Consider the following 17,165-nt stretch of genomic DNA (forward strand, 5'->3'; position numbering starts at 1 on the left):
AAGAAAGTGTAGGAGCTTGGAAGCCATTTTTAGTGGAAGAAGTGGGAGGATAACGAGTTTATCAGAGTTTATAAACACTGTGAAACGCATCAGATCTCTGACCAGGCTGCTGCTATTGTTCTTTTTCTCAGTTTGAGATGCTGACGGGAACGCTGCCGTTCCAAGGCAAAGACCGGAAGGAGACGATGACAATGATCCTCAAGTAAGACACTTTATCCAGCCGCTGCGCTCCGATCCCATCGGCTTTAATTTCAGCACAGAGACGGGGAGCAGGGCGGGAACTGGAGCTTTCTGACAGCAAAGCTTGAAAAGTGGAAGTGAAAGAGCGAATGTGAGAGAATGTGTGAGAACGTCTTCGGAGAGGAAACGTTAACCTCCACTGCTTCCTCCGGCTCCCCTTCGCTGTCGTCTGCAGGAAAACGCTGAGGCAGCACTGTAGACTGCTGACGCTGCTTCCTGCGCAGCAGATTATCATCGAGCGCCGCTCTGGATACACAGTATGGACGTTCGGTTCTGTGGCTCACGCTGCTCTGTTTGTCCCGCTTCTGTTTCCTCTGCAGAGCCAAGCTGGGAATGCCGCAGTTCCTCAGCTCGGAAGCTCAGAGTCTCCTCAGGAACCTGTTCAAACGCAACCCAGCCAACAGACTGGGTAAGATGTTCAAGCATTCAGCATGCTGAGGGGAGCAGAATGTCAGCTACATACCTGCAGCTTTATGGTTTAAATAAGAATTTATCGTCACATTTATAGCAGAAACTGCCTTCAACACTCTTTATTTATCAAACAGACAAACTGGGAAAGCTGCGTGCGACTAAATGACGCACTGATTAGCTAATTATTATGAGTCTGAGCCCATTGATGCTCCGTTTTAACACAACGCCAAGGTGGAAAGACAACAGCAGCGACCTTAGAGAAGCAACTGAAATGTTTTTGGTCAGAAAAATGACCAAAAATTTGATTCAACAAAACTTTATTTATCCAAAAGGAAACTAAATGTTGTCATAACTCAAAACATCCAACATCTAACTGAAGACTGTTACTTTATGCTAACGCTAACATGCTAACAGATCAATATACATGCAGCAGAGATGACACCAAAGAGCTGGGTCACCTTCCAGTCATTCAGTTGGACATGAACTTTGACCCCAGACCAGCTGCAGATTGAAAACAGCAACGAATAAAAGGTCAAACATCAGAACCATCTGCAGAGTTAGATTTCACACACAGCTCTTCCATTTTGATTCATCTGGTTAGTTTTAGATTTAATTAATGTCAAATTGGATCTAAATAATTAGAAACAATCAGCAATAAAACAGTCACTGCATTTCCGTTAACTTTGTAGTTAATGTGATATTTAGAAAATAAATTTGCTTAATGGAAACACGGCAAATTAAAAAGTTTTGACGCTAGAGGGAAATGTTTTTTTGGCCGTTTCGAAATTGGATTATTTCATAAAACTGCCATGGAAACACTTTTTTTCATCACGGGTCACATGATCAACAACCGGATGTTTCCACTTCTTTCTTCAACCACGAAGAAGAAGTCGACAGGAAGTGATCAGACAATAATTTTAATGATTTATAGCTGGAATAAACTTATTTATATGTAATTTTAGTCGCATTTTGTATTCAATGGAAATAATTGTGAAATTGTGTTTTTTCGACAAAGTTTTTCACACATTGTGATGGAGTTGGGGTTGCTATGGAAACTGAGGTTTGTTTGCTTTCAGGCGCCGGCCCGGACGGCGTGGAGGAAATCAAGAGGCATTCGTTCTTCAGCCGGATCGACTGGAACGTCAGTTTCTGCAGAAGCAAAAGATCTTGTTTTTGTTTTTGTTCTTTTGCTGAAGTTTCTGTGTTTCTCCTTCCTGTAGAAACTTTTCCGCACAGAAATTTCTCCTCCGTTCAAACCGGCCGTCGGTCGACCTGACGACACTTTCTACTTTGATCCTGAGTTCACGGCGAAAACGCCCAGAGGTACGCTCTCGCTCGCCTTCCCTTCTTCTCTGTGGTTCCCACGCTAACGGCTCGTCTCCTCAGACTCGCCGGGCGTCCCGCCCAGCGCCAACGCCCATCAGCTCTTCAGAGGCTTCAGCTTCGTGGCCATAACGGAGGAAGAGCCGACGCCGATGCCTAATACCATCGTACAGGTGAGCAAACACGCTCTGCCGCTCCGAGGTAATCAGGATCGTCTGGGTCAAACCTCAGCGGACGAATGCAGAGATTAAAGCTGGAAGAAAAGATGAAAGTCGAGGCAGAAACACTCCGAATGTTTTTCCTCCTGCTTTTGTAGATGAATGCAGCAGATTTAATGATTCTGGGTAGAAAATGTTCAGCTGAACACGACTGAACAGAACTGAGCTGCCTTTATTCCTGCAGCTGCATTCATACACCAGGCAAAGCGCTTAAAGAACATCAAAGGAAGAACAAAGGATAAAAGCTTAAGATGTTGAAGGCAAAACAAATATTTGAGTTCTTCAGAAGCTGCTGTCAGTTAACAGGGATGAGAATTTATGTACCGTTTGTTGTTAATGTGGAATTTCTTATTATTGTGATAAGAAAGTGGAAAATAAATTATGATTAATTATGTCTGAAAATGTTATTTGTTTACAATTTTCTCTAGAAGAGCATCAATAAATTGGAAATATGGTTAAATGCAGTTACTACATGCAGTTTAGTGATAAGAAACAAAAAATGTTTGGTCACCAGAATGAAAATGACACGCTTTGACGTTGATCATACTGTATGCTAACGGTGGGCATTTATTGTATCGTTTATCATTTATGGTGACAAATTTCTTATCTAATAAGAATTTTTATTTGTTGTTGTCACAATAAATTCCAATAATGACATTTTTAAGGTGTCTTCATCGCTGGGTTTTATTGTTTTATCCACTGCTTGTTAAACCAAAGCGTCAATGAATTCAAATAAATTTGTGTGCAGCTTAGTGACACAAATCACGCTTCTTTATGCGACTTATTACTAACAGGGATGTTTTTCAAGGTTATTTGTGTTTGTGGGGCTATTATTGCTGTGACACACAATTACAGTACGCATAGTTACCTAAAAACGATGTAATAAATAGTTCTTATTGTCACTTTAGTTATCACAATGGCACCACAAAATATCGTGATAAAAACAAAGTATCATGATAAAACCTTAATTCCACATCATCTGGTGCTACTGTATGCAGATGACGCTCGTGTTTGTACTCGTCTACTTCGGTTGACAGTGAAAAGATGTAAATAATTCCTGTGGGTGAAAATAAACTAAATGTTTTGTTTTGGTTTTTCCTAATCCATTTGGAAAATCGTTTCTTTAATAACTTTTATTTATTTAGATTATTTTAAACATTTATGGGAACTTTTGGTAGCGTTTCACAGATTGTCTTGGTGAAAGTGTAACATGTAATCTAATCTTCCTCCCGTCTGAAACTCGGACTGATTTTGTGCGTTTGGTTTTCTCGCAGCAGCTTCACAGAAGCACGTCCCAGTATTCAGACACCTACGAGATCAAAGAGGACATCGGCGTCGGCTCCTACTCCATCTGCAAGCGCTGCATCAACAAAGTCACCGGCATGGAGTACGCCGTGAAGGTAACGCCACCGATAACAACACTCCTGCTGCCAGACGTTCATCAGGGTTTTGGTGGAAACTGGTCCAGAAGGGAAACAGTGTTTCTTGTTTTTTCTAGTTTTTTGGTGAGACTAGGTCTTATTTCTACAAATTTAACTTTAAATTAAAGAACTGATTTTGTTCCAGATCATCAACAAGGCCAAGAAGGATCCAACAGAAGAAGTGGAAATCCTGCTGAGATACGGACAGCATCCGAACATCATCACCCTGAAGGATGTGAGTCGGATGGATGGATGGATGATGGATGGATGATGGATGATGGATGGATGGTTGGATGTATGTATGTTTTGTTTGTTGGATGGTTGCTTGGATGTTTTGTTGGATGTAGCCTCCATCTTGTTTTTTCGCCCTGACCTCAGAAAGTTTCCAAACTGAATCGTTTCTCCATCAGGTTTTTTTGGCTGTTAATGTTTTCGCCTCGTTTCCTGAATGAATCCGTTTTGTTTTTATTTTTATCCTGTGAATCTAAAGTCCCGTCTGATTCTCCTAAATCACCTGCTGGCTTTATTTGTGACTCACGGGGTCACCGCGGGGTCACGCCGAATCTGAACAACAACGACTTCCTGCTGTGATTTCGCTCTGACTCAGCTGTAATAATCCGCCTTCTCTCCAGGATTTAATTTCCCTCCGAAGTTTTAGATCCGTTTCTGTCCTGGATGTTTTTAGAAACCGATGTTTTTCTGTGATTCAGCGGCTGAAGTTGGTGGGCGGTTTGTATTTTCCTGCTGTAGGTGTATGACGACGGCCGCTCGGTGTTCCTGGTGACGGAGCTGATGAAGGGAGGAGAGCTGCTGGATAAGATCCTGCGGCAGAAGTTCTTCTCTGAGCGGGAAGCCAGCGCCGTGCTCTACACCATCACCAAGACCGTGGAGTATCTGCACGTCAACGGGGTAAACGCCTCCGAAGTCCGCTTTAGATTCAGAAAACCTTCAACCTGAAAACATGGAAATTATCTGTTAGAAAACTGATTATTTTCAGCCTCACAATTGATTTACATTTTTTAAAATCTTCAAATAACCTGAAAGTATTATTTTTTTCTTAAAGAAAATCAATTACAAATAGAAATTATGACACTGTTAAATGCTAATATTCTTGCTAAGTGCATAAAAAATTATTTTAACTATTTCTAAGCTTCCACACAGGCTGGACATTTTCATTTAAAACATCTGAAAAGTGTGGCGTGCATCTGCATTCCGTCCTCCATCTTTAAAGTAGTCATAATATTGTATAAAAACGGCTTAAATAAAAAATCTGCAGAATGTGCCATTTTAAAATCGATTAATCGTTAGAATAACCGATTAATCGATAACTAAATCATTAGTTCCAGTCTGGACCTGCGATCCGAGGCGACCAACCAGGTGTTTCCTCGTTCTGCAGGTGGTGCACAGAGACCTGAAGCCCAGCAACATCCTGTACGTTGACGAGAGCGGCAACGCCGAGTCCATCCGAATCTGTGACTTTGGTTTCGCCAAACAGCTGAGAGCCGAGAACGGTCTGCTCATGACGCCATGCTACACCGCCAACTTCGTCGCTCCTGAGGTCCGAATCACTTTGCTTTACGGTTTGATTAGATTTTCCTTTAAGCATGAAAATAATGTCTGTTTGTTTCCAGTTTATTGGTTTGTAATGTCGTCTTGCAGCAGAGAGAAAATAGGAGTGAAAAACATCTGAAAGTTGTTTTTTCCTGCAGGTGTTGAAGAAGCAGGGATACGATGCAGCCTGTGACATCTGGAGTCTGGGCGTTCTGCTATACACAATGCTAACAGGGTAGCTTTAGCTTCTATTCCAACAAACCTTTTAATACTTTCGGTTTTATTGAACATAAATATGCAGGTTCATTTTATGTTTTGTACGTTTGTCTCCAGTTTTACTCCTTTTGCTAACGGTCCAGACGACACACCAGAGGAGATTCTGGCTCGGATCGGCAGTGGGAAGTTCTCCCTCACTGGAGGATACTGGAACTCTGTCTCTGCTGAAGCAAAGGTCTGAACTCACAGGAACAAAGGCTGGGGAAAGAAATAAATACTAACCAGGGTTTAGTTAAAGGCGGTTTGTTCTGTCTGGTAGGATCTGGTGTCCAAGATGCTGCATGTAGATCCTCATCGGCGACTGACGGCGGCTCAAGTCCTCAGACATCCCTGGGTGATGCACAGAGACCAGCTGCCCAAATACACCCTGAACAGACAGGATGCACCACACCTCGTCAAGGTAACCATCCATCCATCCATTCACCAATCCATTCATTGACCAGACTATCCGTCTTTGTAATGTTTTCACATTTCTGGATAATTTTGCTCATCCTTTCTAATCCTTTCTGTCAGAAAACCTGAAAACTTGTTTTTGTGTTTAAGAGAAACTGCCCTGCATCACATCAGGAGATTTAATCTGTATCAGATTGACAGAATGTTGGGTAAATTGCTCTGTCTGTGTGACTTCCTGTCCCGCAGGGCGCCATGGCCGCCACCTACTCGGCCCTGAACCGGAACGTTCCCCCGGTCCTGGAGCCGGTGGGCTGCTCCACTCTGGCCCAGCGGAGGGGGATGAAGAAGATCACCTCCACCGCTCTTTGACTTCGTCCTCCTCCTCTTCCTCCTGTCAACTCTGACCTCGATCTGATCGCTGCCGGACCTCCCCGCCGCCCCCTGCGGTCCGGTCCGGTTGGACAGACTACTGATGGACCTGAGAACCGCTTACGCCAAATAGAAGCACACCCCGTCTCTGCCCCGCCCTGCACCTTACCGGGTTCTCCTGACTCTTAGCTTTAGCATCACCAATCAACACAAACACAAACCCCTGCCCGTGGCCCCGTGGACCGCCCCGTGGACCCGTAGCCCCGTGGACCCGTGACCCGGCCTCTGCTTCGGACAATCAGCGCTTCCTCGCCACTCCGAGGCTACATCAGGAAAACAAGAGTATTTATTAACCTCTAACGGGAAACCATAGGAACAAAGTAAGGTAAGGTAGGCGTTCTACAGAGCTAGGATCATTGTTATCTGTGTAGTTGTAGATTCTGCATTTAAACCTCAAGTAGCCTCTGAGACGGACAGAAGTCCAGATCAGCTCAGGAAGCAGCCGCCTGGGACTGTCGCTGCTCGCCTTTTAAAAGGGAAACCAACGTCTCACTGGAGCCACAAAGGTTTTAAACCCATTCTGTTGGGAAAACCTTTTTCTTTTTCCACTTTTTCATCATTCAGGAACAAAACAGCAAAATGTTTCAAACATTCACCATTGAAACCTTTCGTTTCCGCCAACATTTATTCAAAACCAACATGGAAAATACTCTGGAATCAAACTGAACGACTTAAATCTGCAAAGAGTTTTCTGGAATTATGCTGCCCCCTAGTGACCACAGCAGCTATAACAAGCCATTTTTCACCTATTTTGTCTTTTTCATTTTTGGAATAAGATAAAGTTATAAACATTTTTGGTTACTGTCTAATCTGGTCAGAAACAGATTTATGCAGATTAGGGAGAAACTAAATCTGTGGTGCTCAGTTTTTCTCATTTAGCTTTTGGAAACAAAAATTAAATTAACATTTCAGTGATTCCCTTTGGTAGTAAAATAGACAATGTTTTTGTAAATTTATTTAAAAAATACAGATATTTCCTGACGTGTTTCCTATGTGATTCGGAGCAGTGAGGTCACCTGGTGCTGTTTGGGGCTCCGCAGTTCAGCCACACTTTAAAGTTTAAACACGGCACAGAAAGTAGGGCTTTCCTCATCTCAATTAGCATTTTGATACATTTTATACTTTTTACAACGTTTTATTTTAAGTTTGGTGAACGTTTTAGAGTTTTTAACCACAGAAAGTTTATTTTAACTGTGATGATGCCACACACTTTAGATTTTGACCTTTTTTCATCTATCTAAATTATTTTCATGCCAATAGTTTCATCTCTACAAATAAAGTTTATACATCAGAACATTGGTATTTCTGTCCACTTCGACCCGGTGTGTCTCTCACTGCTGTAGGACTTTTGGTTTTTAGTCAAATCACCTGAGAGTTCAGCGTTCACACACACAACTGAATTCACTCCCATTGTAATCCCTCTATCAAAATTAGCATTGAAGAGTCTCTCTTTATATCTCCATATAAAACATTGCAGACGTATAAAGTTTCTCATATGTGGCCAGAGGAACGTTATGCTTCTCACAGTTAAAGGATTATTCAATACAACTTACGGTTTCCACACAGTTTGTTTGCTGCTTAAACTCCTGGTTATTTTTCTGTCTTACTCCCCAGAAAAGGCGGGAATCACCATGGCAACTTGTTTTTACCAGTTATGTTTTTGTTTTTCCATGATGGAAAGTGCACTAGAATAAGCATTTGGGAGACTGAGCAGGAGGAAATCTGAGCACCACTGATTTAAATCCCCTCCCAGATTTTCACAGGAATAATTCAGGAACCGTTTCAGGATCTGAAAGCAGCTTGAAGCGTTTCCTGTCCGCCATCTTTAGATGGTCTAGAGCCGCCTGCTTCCTCGCAGCGCCGCCTGAAGCTGGATTTCTGCCTCTCAGTACGAGCCGTCGGTGCAGCAGAACTGTAAATATGAACGTGTTGGGCAACTCAGGTTTCTACGAATCAAGACGATGCATTTTTGTAGGAGCAGGAAAAGCACAGGAACACGAGCGAAACAGGCGAACAAAAGCTCCTATTATCAGACGTTCTCCGAGTTAAAGTGGGAACATTTTACACGTCCAGATTTCTGTTTTCCTCTCAAAGTCTTAAAAAAGGGACCTCTAGAGGTTCTGGAGGTTTTGTTTTGAAATCGAACTCTTCCGTTGTTGGTGTTGCGTTCCTGTGATCTGTGTTCAGCATTTATGCCTGATGATGACGATGATGATGATTGTGATTCTCTGGCAGCAAACCCTTTAAAATTGAGCAGAAAACATTAAAAACATTCCAGTTGTTGGCTTCACCCTGGAGGTCTAATCGTTAGCATGATGCTAGCATGTAGCATCATGCTAACGATTAGCATCATGCTTGCTCTGTAGATTCAACAGAAAACTAATTTATGCAAATCTTTCCAGAAAGTAAATCTGTCCTGAACTGAAGCTGAATTACACTCCTTGAGCTTAGCCACCAGGGGGCGCTGCATTTATTTAACTTCTTTGACCAAATTATTCAGCTTCATTATCTTTGACCCGTTTCTCATCAGTGAAATGAATCCAAGTGTGAGTTTGCTTCTGGTGCAGAACGATGGAGGACAAATGAAAGTGAAAAGTCAGAAACTGTAAACCTGACGACCTCGGAGGCCCGTTTTCACCGGCGCTGAAATAAAAATATCAAACGTGTCAGATAAACGTCTAAATCATTAACGAGTCATTTTCTGGATAAATCAAATTTGAAAAAATTAAAACAAATGTTTCCTCACAGAAGTCATGAATAACATTTAGACTTAAACTATTTTTAATTTCAAATCAAAATCAAATAAAATTTTATTTGTATAGCACATTTCAGCAACAAGGCATTTTAAAGTGCTTTACATCATAAAAATGTATCATAAATGTCATCTTTTTAAATTGTTTTTACCCTTTTCTTCAGTAATGACTCTAAGTTCACATTTAGACTCTAAAGATACTTTGTGAGTTTTATTTGCTCTGTATGTTTTTGTTTTAACCGGTGAAGTCGGGCCTCCACTGACGTCTGCAACTGAGTTTTTAAAAGCAAAAATAAATTTCTTCACAGCAGAAATCCCATTTCTGTAGTCGTGGAAACATTAAAAACTTTCTGTGGTCGTCTGAATGTCATCTTAAAGGGATAAACTTCAGAGTTTCTTTATGTTTTATAAATATCGATTTATGTTGAATTTTGTTTATTCTTCTGTCAGTGTACAGCTCTGGGATAAAGAGAGATAAATAAAATGACCTTTTCTGTAATTATAAACAGAGAAATAGCTTTTTCTCTTCCTCTCACTCTTCCTCTTGTCGTCTGATTCTGTCAGAGATGTATTCAGCCCTGCTGCTACGCCAGCTCTCTGTTTTCTACCTGCAGAGTTGGACTTTCTATGAAAAACAATAAAAAACAATAATCGATAAAATGCCTTTGCTTTTTATTGATCAAAATAAAACCATGAGGATATTTCAGAACTATTAAATTATTTAATCTTTTCCATTTTCCTTTTTCACTGGTTAAAAATCCTGAAAAATAACTTTTATAAAACCAATTTGATCATAAATGTTTTTAAACTGCCCATTTCCTGTTTAACAGGCAAAAATAGTCACAACAATAACTATAAATGAAGTTAAATGTTGATAGGTACTTACAGATGGGTTAAGTGTTTTCTGTAGGGGTTGTGCGTACTAGTCATGAGAAGTGATCATCTTACCTGCAGTAGCCAGCTATTTTACAGTTTGGAAAATCCAGACATTTAAAGGAGAAGTCGAGCAAAGTTTAAGCTTTTATTTTTCTTTTAGCTGTAAGTATGTGGCCGTTAGCTCAAGAAGCTGTCAGTTGCATTTTTTTCCCGGTTCAAAAGCACTTAGCTTTTCCACCGGGCGGCTATTAGCAAGGCTATTAGCAGAAAGCTAATAGATACTTAGCTTTCTGCTAATAGCCTTCTAGTTGTTGTTTAGTTGTTAGATGTGAAATTGATTCTTCCAAGTCCTTTCTATGTTTTTTTTTTTTTATAAATTGTTTTGTTGGATATATTTGGTGGATTATTTTGACCAAGTACTTGTCCAAGTCCAAATCAATGACCTGTTAATATTCATAAAGTTTTTAATCCAATAGAACTGAAAATGAGTGATAATGAATCACATGTCAATGCCAATATTGAGTTTATTTTTCTTTTATGGTGCTTGTATATTTGTTCCATTTACAAAACCAGTTGGAATCATATTAAAACTTTTCTCTTGATTAAAAATTTCCAGAAATTCAGTATAAAAGATCATCTTTTTCATGCACAAGTTACATAAATATTAGTGTCTTAAAACAATTTCTCATAAAATATTGATTTATCTTTAACATATTTGTTATTCCAAATTAAGAATTTATGCTGAGGAAAATTATCCTTGTAAATCAGATGCTAGTATGATGAAGCTTTCATGTGGAAATTAAAGAGCTGGATAGAAACTTTGTTGACATCAAAATATCTTGAAAAGAAATTTCATCTTTTCATCTTCTTTAAAAATAAAGTTTGGTATTAAATATGGTAATCTATGTTTTGTCCCTGCTTAACTCCTTGATTCTTTCTGATCTGCCATTCCCAAGATGGCGGCTTGGCTCTCGTATTGACCCTGTCAAACTAAACTGCGTCACGGTTTTCAATAAAGCGCTGCAGTTTTGAACGCGCCGTTCTGCGTTTGCGCACACAGACACAGAGACTCGGCGCTAAGCAGGTAGCATCTGGCTGCGTTCAGCTGTTTAAATCTGATCCTGTCTGACGTTTGTAAACATCTCCGAGCCGCCAGTTGTACCGAGGAGGGTTGAAGCGAACCAGGTGTAAAGGAATATGCCCAAAAATAAAGGTAAGAGGCCGAAAATGGAGGCATTTGCTGCTCTGCGGTAGTTTAGCTCGCCGTGTGGAAAACGTGACCCGGGCCGGCTAACTCCGTTAGCCGCAGGTATCGGAGTGCGCTATTGAACATCCACAGGGGTTCGTGTTTAAAATAAACTCTGAATATTCACATTAATTAAGTTAATTTAAGTTTGTTGAAGCTGTTTGACATTTAGAGACGGTTAGCTCGTAGCTAGCTAGCTGACACAGCTAAGCTCCACCCGGACTGGCCTTCCGACATCTGTTCATTAATTTACCTAATAACACACATCTGGTTAAACATATATTGTTAAAATAATGTAAAGGTTTTATTTGACCGTCCAGTTGAGTTTTATATGAGCTAATCAGCTCGAGAGAATCATCATCTGCTGATTAGATTTACAGAAGCAAATTTAAGCTCCAACTTCTGTGAATTTTAATAAGTTTAAACGGCAAAAATCTCATTTAACATTAGCTGTAATGTTTAAACAACCAGGAATGACTACATGTCTTTATTTTACTTCTGTAGAGTCAAAGTTTTTCTTTAAAGTTGGTTTTGATCAATATTCTCTAGACTTTCTGAAAACATGTTTATTATAGTTAATTTTCAAATTCATTAAAAAAATGATTGATCTGAAAAGTAAATAAAATGTTGTTGTAACTCATGTTTTCTGACGTTCAAAGAGTTCTAGATGCTGTGGAAAGGAAGGATCCTCTGTAGCAGTCAGTGTTACAGCGGCTCTGGTTAAGCCTCTGACTGAAGACAGGCTGTGCTCAGACGATGCTCAGGGTTCATCATTTGAAATGTTCTGTTTTGTATAATGAGTTTTAATTATAAAGAGCTTTAAATCGTATATTTTAATTGGTTAAATGTTTTCTTCTAAAATAATGGACAAAAGATGTACTTACATGGTGAATAGACATTCTGACAGGGTTAAAAATATTTATCCAAATTCTGTTTATAATAATCAGAATAATTCTGAAAAACAAAAAATAAACTGTATTGAAATATGTTTACAGACTTTATTTCTTTAAGTGTAAAAATCAGAATTTAGATTTAAGCAGCGTCCTTTTATCATTCTCACATAACCTGGGTGTCACTTTTCATTTGGCCGTTTTATTGTTAATCTACAGATAAATATTCACTCATTTGACAATAAAAGGAGAAATTTTTGCTGCTTTTTGACCCTCTGGGCCTTCCATAGATTAGAGATTTAACTCAAAGCACCTGTTTTTATTTTTACACAGTCAGAAGTAGGATTGGTTTCCTGTGTGAATTTATTGTTTCTACAACCCAACATCTGATAACTGGAGGCTCTAAAGGTGAAAGGTCAGGATGGAGTCAGAGATGGAAACTTCTGGATTCCTTGTCTGAAGAAGTTTATTAGATCCCATAATAAACAGACATGAATAACTCAGAGCTTAACGAACAGGTTTCATCATGTTTCCTGCAGGTTGTGTCATTTGCATTAATCCCAGTTTCCTCCCAGTTTCCTCCCAGTTCAGCTTCATTTAATCTGTGAAGCATAAAGAGGCCAAAATGACTCTCAGGTCCAAAGAACCAACAAAATACTGACTTTGTTTAATCCACTCAACAATAAGTTAAATTGTAATATTTAATTAAGTGAGTAAAGTTGTCTTTTTTTTTTCGGATGTAAATTAGATCCAAACGTTAAAATAATTTTACAGTTTTGCTTCAGTAAAACAAAGGTGTGAATTTTTAAAGACTGAAAATAATAAAACATTTTTGGTCAATTCTGAGCAACAAAAACAAGATTTAGGTCATTTTTATAAAAAATAAATACACCAATCTTAATAACTTGTATTATGTTGAATTTGAGTCGCGGGCCACACAAAATCCATCCAGGGGCCACAAATGGCCCCCAGGCCACACTTTGTCCTCAGAAAACAAACAGACTTAACTTCCTTATATTCCGTCATGGACTTGACCTGAAATCAAAGTCTAAATAAATAGAAGACGTAAAACAAGATGGCCGCCCCGACTTCACTCCAAAAAAATGCAGATTTTCCAGAAATGAAAAAAACCCAAAATTTGGTTAATCAATAAGTGGATTTATTTCCCATCCATATATAAAACCTTTTTCTATCCAGTCGTGTTTTGGTTTCTGTAAACTTTGACTAATTTCAACAAAACTTTACAGAAATAATCAGCTGCTGAGAAGATTAGAAACAAGATCATCTATTAAAACTTTATCTTATCGATATTAAAGTAAAAACAACATGAGTCAAAGAATGTGTCGATTTTTGGTGCATTTACAGATCGAGTAAATGTGGGATTTTTTAGTTTTACTGACCAGCAGGAAGCCGGCGCTGCGTTCAGGTTTCAGGTTTTGACTGGTTTCCCGCTCTGCCTGCAGGTAAAGGAGGAAAGAACCGGCGACGTGGAAAGAACGAGAATGAGTCTGAGAAGAGAGAGCTGGTGTTCAAGGAGGACGGGCAGGGTGAGTTCTGCTGATCCAAACGGCCAGAACCGGAACCAAAGAGATCTTTGATAATTGATCGTGATTAATCACAATTAATCGTTTCTGTCCTACTTTTCAAAGTAACTTTTTGTTTGTGAATGCGTTGCACATCAATGAAGTCTTACAATCTGAAGACAGTAAGACTTTTTTTGAAAACACGATACAGTGTCAGTTTTTGATATGGGCAGTTGCCCAGGGTGACATCAGAAAGGGGCGGGGCACCAAGAACTAGAAAATAAAACATTTATCTGTCAGCTGAACAAGTTTACTGCTTCATCCATTTAATCTTTTCTAAATTATTACATTTTACTCGATGATAAATTCTCAGAAATTATTACAATAGATAATATTTTTGTTTTGAGACCATTTTCAGATGATGTAATAATAATGACAATGTGGCTGAAAACCTTATCACAATATAATCGTTACATATTAGTCTGTATCAATAATTATTGATCAGTTTTTTTGTTTTAAATATCTGAAATACTGTCTGACTGCTGGGTTGATCTTTGCTGTTTCATCCAGTTTTTATTCCACATAGTTTTTATTTTTAAGCAGTTATGAAGGGAAACTTTAAACTGCTTCCTACCCAGCAGGTCGTTGCTTGGCAACCAGAGTGAGTGAGTTAGTAGATTTCACCAGTTTAACTCGCTGTGAGAGGAATATATTGAATATTCTGTCTGTTTTATTATTATGTGTCCATCATGATGTTGTTGATTTATTGTTCAGTCCTATTATAAAGGCATAATAATGCAAAGTTTCCCTCTTAAAGATCAATAGTTTTAATTTATAGTAGTTGGAACTGGAAGACATTTTAAATATACAAAATAAACAAAACGACCAAAAACAAGAAATAAAAACCAAACGCAGCCAAAACCAGAAATGAAATGGATTATAAAGCCTTGATAAATAAAATAGTTATTTTTAATTTCTTATGGTTCACAAAATTACTGAGGTTTTTAATCTGTAAACGGTTTAATTTAGTGTTTTTTCAGCCTGGCGCCCACCAGGCTTTACACCTTTTTTCTAATGTTTTCTATTTTTAAGACTTTCTAGTTGGTGTTTATTATTGTTAATAATGTCTTTAAATAAACATATAGTGATATTTTCAAACTTCCTGTTGACTGTAAACCGGCCGCTGGGTGACCGGCCCAGCGCCCGACCACCGCCGTTAGCAAAACGGAGCCGTTTCCTGTTTCCTGTCGTTTAAAGGCGTTTGAAACATCCGATGACTTGGCGCTGGTCTCTTCCAGAGTACGCTCAGGTGATCAAGATGCTGGGGAACGGCCGCCTGGAGGCCATGTGCTTCGACGGCACCAAGCGGCTCTGCCACATCAGAGGAAAGCTCCGGAAAAAGGTAGGAGAACCGCCGAGTCGACACTGCGGCAGGTCGATTGTGTAGAGGTCACAGAGGTCGTGTGACCTCCTCTGACCCCGGCTGACCTCTTTGTTTCTGTCCTCCAGGTCTGGATAAACACATCTGACATCATCCTGGTGGGGCTGAGGGATTATCAGGTGAGCAACTGGGACCAGTTTGACTTCCTCCAACAGAGGATTCACTGACTGGTTTTCTGTCTGGTTACAGTCCAGGGAGGGGAATCATTTTTAAAAATTTCTGTCATTTGTAACTTCTTTTAGAAAATAATTAAAATCATATCTGGAATAAGAAATGTGAGATTTCATGTTCCAGTAATCGTACCGGATCAGAACCATTTCTAACAGCGTTGTGATTTTTTTATTTTAGGACAACAAAGCAGACGTGATCCTGAAGTACAACGCCGACGAGGCTCGGAGTTTGAAGGCTTACGGAGAACTTCCAGAACACGGTGAGTTTAAAGTGGGTCATCAGTAGAACCGGTTCTGAACAGAACTGGTTCTCAGTGGTTCAGTTACTTGGAATCGTTAAGGTAGATGTTTTAAATGTCTGTCTGTCCGTTGGGTTAGAAAGATTCTGGAGTAGATGGACGGTTTTACGCTGAACCAGAGGGAATCATTGTCCCAACATCGAAAGATTAATACAGATAAATAAATAAAATGCTGACCTGCAGCCAGACTGTAAAATATTCTGACTTCTTCTTCCTCCTCACAGCTAAAATCAACGAGACGGACACCTTCGGACCCGGAGACGACGACGAGATCCAGTTTGACGACATCGGCGACGATGATGAAGATATCGATGATGTAAGCTCAAAGTTTTGCTCACATTTCTCAGGAAGTTTAATTTAATTTTAAGAAGTGAGGGAACAGAAGGTGGTTTTGTTCTGTTTATCATCTGAAGTTAAACAGGTTCACTGTAGAGTTTATCATAATAATCTGTTTCTGATTATTTTCATGTTGCAGATCTAAAACGCTGCGACTGAAGGAGGAAGGCAGGATTTTACTACAGAAGCTCCGATTGAGATGTTTTGAGCCGATTCTGCAAATAATCACCATTTTTTTTATTATTATTAATATTAAAGATGAGCCTGTGACGTCCAAACCCGGTTTATTAATGTTCTGTATGGTTACTCCATCGGTAGTTTTGGTTCTGGATGAAAGTGAGACGCTGCGGCGGGACGACGGAGCGTCTCCGTTTTCCTCCTCAAAACTGTTTTGTTTTGTTTCTCCAAACACGCCATCTTTTTTTTTTAGTTATTATTAAAAAAAGAAAATGTATTTATGATTAATTTCACAGCATGTGGGATTTAGAAACTGAACCGAATGTGTCGGTTTGCTGATAAAGTGCTGAGCTGGCAGAACCATGAAGGCGACTCCTCAGTCTGTCGTTTCTTTTTTTTCTGTTTCCTGTACCGACCTGGTCGGCTAGTTCTGCGGTGAAACCAGACGTTCCCAGTGTTCCCAGTCCACTCAGAGCTTATCTTTCACACACCTCAGAGTCAGATTATATATGAGCTTATAGCAAATTATTTTTATTTCCTGTCTGCGCTTTGGGAGCCTCTGCTCTGTCCCGCTTGGATGCAGATGTGCGATGATGTTTTGCCGGGTTTCCAATAAAGATCTTAACTCCTCTCACCAGGTGTGGCGGTTTGTCACTTACTGAGCCGGACTGATGGTGGCGCCACTGAGCTCAGAGCAGATAATATGGGAGTTAATGCATCTTTTCCCTCCCATAATTAAATTTTTTTTTTAATTGCATTCTAACTTCAAATTACAAAATGTCAGATTTTCAGACAAACCAGCTGAACATTAATTATTTTACAACAGACTGAAGGGAAGAAAATTTTGAAGTCATAAAGCAAAGAGTAAAAATGTAATAAAGTGAAAAGACAAAGTTGTAATTACAAAAGTATATCGGAGAGAATGTAATGAAACAAAGAAAGTCGTAATAAAGCAGAGAAAAGTCGACACTAGAATAACGGCAAGAGAATAAAGTTAGAAAAGATGAAGTTGTAAAAACATGAATAAAATTAAAAATATCTCTAGAGTTGCAGTAAACAAGACAGTAAGTTGCAATAAAACAGAAAATGAAGCCATAAAAACAAAAGTTTACAAGAATAACGTAACTTGATGAGAACTTGATCAGTTTTAGAAACCAGGAAATCTCAGCATTAAATAATGAGAACCAGAACTT

General features: G+C 39.4%; 2 protein-coding genes across 5 annotated transcripts in view; both read left to right on the top strand.

Moving 5' to 3' along the window:
- rps6ka3 (ribosomal protein S6 kinase A3) overlaps positions 1 to 6,440 on the top strand; it is a 43,315-nt gene extending 36,875 nt beyond the window's left edge. For 3 of the 4 annotated variants that reach the window (XM_023326195.1, XM_023326196.1, XM_023326193.1), the window contains 13 exons: positions 132 to 202; positions 561 to 649; positions 1,728 to 1,792; positions 1,872 to 1,974; positions 2,038 to 2,147; positions 3,467 to 3,592; positions 3,759 to 3,848; positions 4,364 to 4,522; positions 5,010 to 5,171; positions 5,323 to 5,399; positions 5,498 to 5,615; positions 5,700 to 5,840; positions 6,080 to 6,440. In XM_023326195.1, coding sequence (XP_023181963.1) covers positions 132 to 202; positions 561 to 649; positions 1,728 to 1,792; positions 1,872 to 1,974; positions 2,038 to 2,147; positions 3,467 to 3,592; positions 3,759 to 3,848; positions 4,364 to 4,522; positions 5,010 to 5,171; positions 5,323 to 5,399; positions 5,498 to 5,615; positions 5,700 to 5,840; positions 6,080 to 6,202 — 1,434 coding nt within the window. In that variant the 3' untranslated portion in view covers positions 6,203 to 6,440. The remainder of the gene's footprint in view (positions 1 to 131; positions 203 to 560; positions 650 to 1,727; positions 1,793 to 1,871; positions 1,975 to 2,037; positions 2,148 to 3,466; positions 3,593 to 3,758; positions 3,849 to 4,363; positions 4,523 to 5,009; positions 5,172 to 5,322; positions 5,400 to 5,497; positions 5,616 to 5,699; positions 5,841 to 6,079) is intronic. The other variant, XM_023326194.1, reaches the window with a different exon arrangement.
- Positions 6,441 to 10,929: 4,489 nt separating this feature from the next.
- Positions 10,930 to 16,606, top strand: LOC102222479 (eukaryotic translation initiation factor 1A, X-chromosomal). Its single transcript, XM_005813632.2, has 7 exons — positions 10,930 to 11,103; positions 13,490 to 13,573; positions 14,848 to 14,951; positions 15,059 to 15,109; positions 15,339 to 15,420; positions 15,684 to 15,775; positions 15,935 to 16,606. Exons 1-7 carry the CDS (start codon positions 11,088 to 11,090, stop codon positions 15,938 to 15,940), a joined length of 435 nt encoding a protein of 144 aa, XP_005813689.1. The 5' UTR covers positions 10,930 to 11,087; the 3' UTR covers positions 15,941 to 16,606.
- The last annotated feature ends 559 nt before the right edge of the window (positions 16,607 to 17,165 follow it).

This window comes from Xiphophorus maculatus, chromosome 21, assembly GCF_002775205.1.
Source record: "Xiphophorus maculatus strain JP 163 A chromosome 21, X_maculatus-5.0-male, whole genome shotgun sequence".
In the NCBI taxonomy this organism is placed as follows: Eukaryota; Metazoa; Chordata; class Actinopteri; order Cyprinodontiformes; family Poeciliidae; genus Xiphophorus; species Xiphophorus maculatus.